The 4,118-nt window shown below is 43.5% G+C and overlaps 1 protein-coding gene across 2 annotated transcripts in view; it reads left to right on the forward strand.

Annotated features, from left to right (window-relative positions):
- The window catches only part of LOC307019047 (arrestin red cell), a 25,057-nt gene extending 20,939 nt beyond the window's left edge, over positions 1-4,118 (forward strand). The window contains exons 13-15 of one of the 2 annotated variants that reach the window (XM_079649663.1): positions 304-387; positions 1,447-1,470; positions 3,685-4,118. In XM_079649663.1, coding sequence (XP_079505789.1) covers positions 304-387; positions 1,447-1,470; positions 3,685-3,775 — 199 coding nt within the window. In that variant the 3' untranslated portion in view covers positions 3,776-4,118. The remainder of the gene's footprint in view (positions 1-303; positions 388-1,446; positions 1,471-3,684) is intronic. The other variant, XM_079649664.1, reaches the window with a different exon arrangement.

The following is a 4,118-nucleotide window of genomic DNA, read 5'->3' on the forward strand; positions in this document are numbered from 1 at the left end:
CACCATGTTAACACACACACAAAACATCAAAGAAGAGAGACTTACGACAAATTCAATTGTAAATAATAACTATCTATTCCACTTTTTAAAGTATTTTAAGTATTGTATTGTGAAGTCTGAACAAACTTCTGCTTCTGTGATGAGAGAATTGACCAAATTGGGATCCATAAAGTATCTATCCAATACGAGACTTACAACCACAAAGAAGCAAAAACCCCAGAGTCTAAAGGAAGTACAGACTATAGAGTCCAGGTACAGGTGTGTTGTTGGTCATGTGACCATCGCTTCCTGTTTGTGTTTCAGTGTGAAAGACATCACCAACAAGGAGGTTTTGGGGATCCTGGTTTCCTACAGAGTCAAAGTGAAGCTGGTGATTTCACGTGGAGGGTAAGACAAACACACACACACACACACACACACACACACACACACACACACACACACACACACACACACACATACACACACAGTCCCCTCCCACTCTGCTGACATCACTTCCTGTCCTCTCACTGTTTCCTGTTAATGTCATCAGTGGAGTTTTGAGACTCCAGTTGATTTTGAGACATTAGCCGAGCTGCACCCACATTAATTTAATGCGGTGGTCACATGACTTCAGGTCACCACCGCTAAGCTAAAGGAGGCTAATGTTGGGCTATAAAGGAACTACAGCACGGTCACATGACTTCACGTCACCACCGCTAAGCTAAAGGAGACTAATGTTGGGTTATAAAGGAACTACAGCACGGTCACATGACTTCAGGTCACCACCGCTAAGCTAAAGGAGGCTAATGTTGGGCTATAAAGGAACTACAGCACGGTCACATGACTTCACGTCACCACCGCTAAGCTAAAGGAGACTAATGTTGGGCTATAAAGGAACTACAGCACGGTCACATGACTTCACGTCACCACCGCTAAGCTAAAGGAGACTAATGTTGGGCTATAAAGGAACTACAGCACGGTCACATGACTTCACGTCACCACCGCTAAGCTAAAGGAGGCTAATGTTGGGCTATAAAGGAACTACAGCACGGTCACATGACTTCACGTCACCACCGCTAAGCTAAAGGAGGCTAATGTTGGGCTATAAAGGAACTACAGCACGGTCACATGACTTCACGTCACCACCGCTAAGCTAAAGGAGGCTAATGTTGGGCTATAAAGGAACTACACACAACACAACTTTACTAAATGAGCGTTTAATTAAGATCCTGATGAAGGACTTTCTGTCGGTGCAGCTCGGCTCCGCCCTCTCACTTCCTGTTGTCAGTTACCTGACCTGCTTCTCGCTGTAGTCGCTCCTCACTTTGCTTGCTTAGATTGTGAACTTGTTGTGAACATGTCGCCTCCTGCTTTTCATTTCATCTCCCCTCTGTGTTTTTTGGATGTGTGTTTGGCTCCCCTCCTCCTCCTCCATCCTCCTCCCCCCTCTGTGTCCCCCTGCAGGCTGCTGAGAGGCATTTTGGACAGGTAAATGTGACGACACCTTTTCAAATGAAGCAGCGACTGCAGTGCTTTCAAACTTCTCCGATTATGCCCATCGTGTCTAAAATAAAAACCATCTCAAGCGTTTTTCTAAATGTTCAATTTCTAGTCTCCTGCACTTCAAACAGTGTCCTGGATTTTCAAAATAAAACCATGTCCGCAACCTTTTTAAACATCTCAGTTTCCGCCTATCTAGACTTAAACATATTCCTGGAATTTTCAAAATAAAACTTTATCTGTAGCGTTTTCAAATACCTCCGGTTCTACATTTCTAAATGTTGACGTTTTAAGTCGTCCAGACTAAAATGCAATCCTAGAATTTCAAAATAAAACCATGTCTTCACCCTCTTCAAACATCTCAGTTCCTGCCTATTAAGATGAAAACAAAAGGCGCTGTCACACCGGAGTACTTTTCCCAGGAATAGTTCCGATAGTTCCTGGGATTTTGCGTTGACACCAAAAAGATCTGGAACTAGAACTTAGTTCTAGGGAACCTTTTCCCTCCTTTCAGTCCCTGCTAGAGAGGTGGTACTTTCCTGGGGAGGGAAAAGTGCCAATTTCTGATTGGCTGGGCGAATTGCAAACCACGCCCCGTAAAACTCTGAAAATGTTTGTAAAGCCGCCATTTTATTTGCTCGCGTTAGCATTATTAGCATTAGCCCAGCGCACCAACGGAGAGAGATTAACTTATGGCAACACAAAAGAAAACATGGGAGCGGTGGAGATGAGGAGGTGTCGGCGTTCTGGACATTTACGTGATGTCAGCGGATTCATTTGCGTAATCCTCCCTCAGGGACTTATTCCGGTGAGAACGCGAACTACTAGGACAGTTCCGGGACTAAAGAGTTCGGCGGGACTAAGTACTGGGAACTAAGTACCGCAAAGTGTCAAGTACTTTTCCCAGGAATAGTTCCCCAGAAATCTTTAGTTCCGGAACTACCCTAGTAGATCGCGTTCACACCGGAATAAGTCCCTGAGGGAAGATTAGGCAAATTAAGCCCCTGAAGTTCTTCTTCTTCTTCTTCTTCTTCTTCTTCTTCTTCTTCTTCTTCTTCTTCTTCTTCTTCTTCTTCTTCTTCTTCTTCTGCTTTGGGTTTACTGGCAGGCCGCAAACAACTTCACGGTGTATACTGCCACCCGAAGTCCCCGGAGTTGGGGACTGGCTTCAGTAGAAGCTGCTGGGAGTCTTCTGCCGACACCTCCTCATCTCCACCGCTCCCATGTTTTCTTTTGTGTTGCCTTAAGTTAGCCTCTCTCCATTGGTACGCTATGCTAATGCTAATCATGCTAATGAGAGCAAATAAAATGGCGGCTTCACAAAACATTTCGGAGTTTTACGAGGCGTGGTTTGCAATCCGCCCAGACAATCAGAAAATGTAACCCTTTTCCTCCCCAGGAAAGTCCCACCTCTCTAGCAGGGACTGAAAGGGGTGAAAAGGTTCTGATGAACAAAGTTCTAGTTCCAGATCTTTTTGGTGTGAACGCAAAATCCCAGAAAATATCGGAACTATTCCTGGGAAAAGTACTCCGGAGTGACAGCGCCTATAGTCCAAAAGGTTTCGAAATACAACCGCAGTCTGGAGTATTTAGAAAGTTGTCTCTAGCTGTCCAGATTCAAAAGCAATATTGTTTTTTCAAAATAAGAGGCCAAGCAGCCTTTTTACACATCTCCTTTTCCGCCTATGTAGAATAACACATAGTCCTGGGATTTTCTAAATAAAGTGGTGCCAGCTTTCTGTCCATCCAGACTTAAACACTATCCTTGAATTTTCAAAATAAAACACTGTCAGCAGAGCTTTTAAACGTCTTGAAAAGGTCTGGAGTTTTTCAAAATAAATCGGTGTCAGTAGCATTTAGTTTTGGCCAATTTAATGTCAAATATAATAACATTTATCCATAAACTGGATTAAGGTTGGCTCAAAGTTTTAAGGATATTCAAAACGATAAACTGATTCAAACCACAAATAAGGTCAAGTTTAAGCTTTTATTGTGAAACATTTGGAGAGATGAGTTTCTCTGACTAGTTTATTCATTAAAAAAACAATAATTATAAGTTGAGGAAGAGAAGGAACATTCAGAGGCAGTCACATGATCCTCTAACCCTCCATGTAGCCCTCTGATTGGTTAACTTCCTTCTGGTTTTCACAATAAAAGGTCAGATTTTCTTTATAACTGAATATTCCTGGTGATGTTTTTCAGAGACGTTTCGGTGGAGCTGCCGTTCATCTTAATGCATCCCAAACCTGTGGAGCCGCCGCTGTCCCGCCCGCAGTCCGGTGAGGAACTCTAACCACCAACACTCACCCAGAACTCAGAGCAGTGAAAGATAACGATTACATTACTTTAAAGATCACCTATTCTCCAATGTCCCCTTCTCCATGTCCCTTCTACATCAACATGTGTCCCCTCTTCTCCATGTCTCTTCTACATCAACATGTGTCCTCTCTTCTCCATGTCTCTTCTACATCAACATGTGTCCCCTCTTCTTCATGTCTCTTCTACATCAACATGTGTCCCCTCTTCTCCATGTCTCTTCTACATCAACATGTGTCCCCTCTTCTTCATGTCTCTTCTACATCAACATGTGTCCCCTCTTCTTCATGTCTCTTCTACATCAACATGTGTCCCCTCTT

Source organism: Notothenia rossii (assembly GCF_949606895.1).
Source record: "Notothenia rossii genome assembly, chromosome: 9".
Classification (NCBI taxonomy): Eukaryota; Metazoa; Chordata; class Actinopteri; order Perciformes; family Nototheniidae; genus Notothenia; species Notothenia rossii.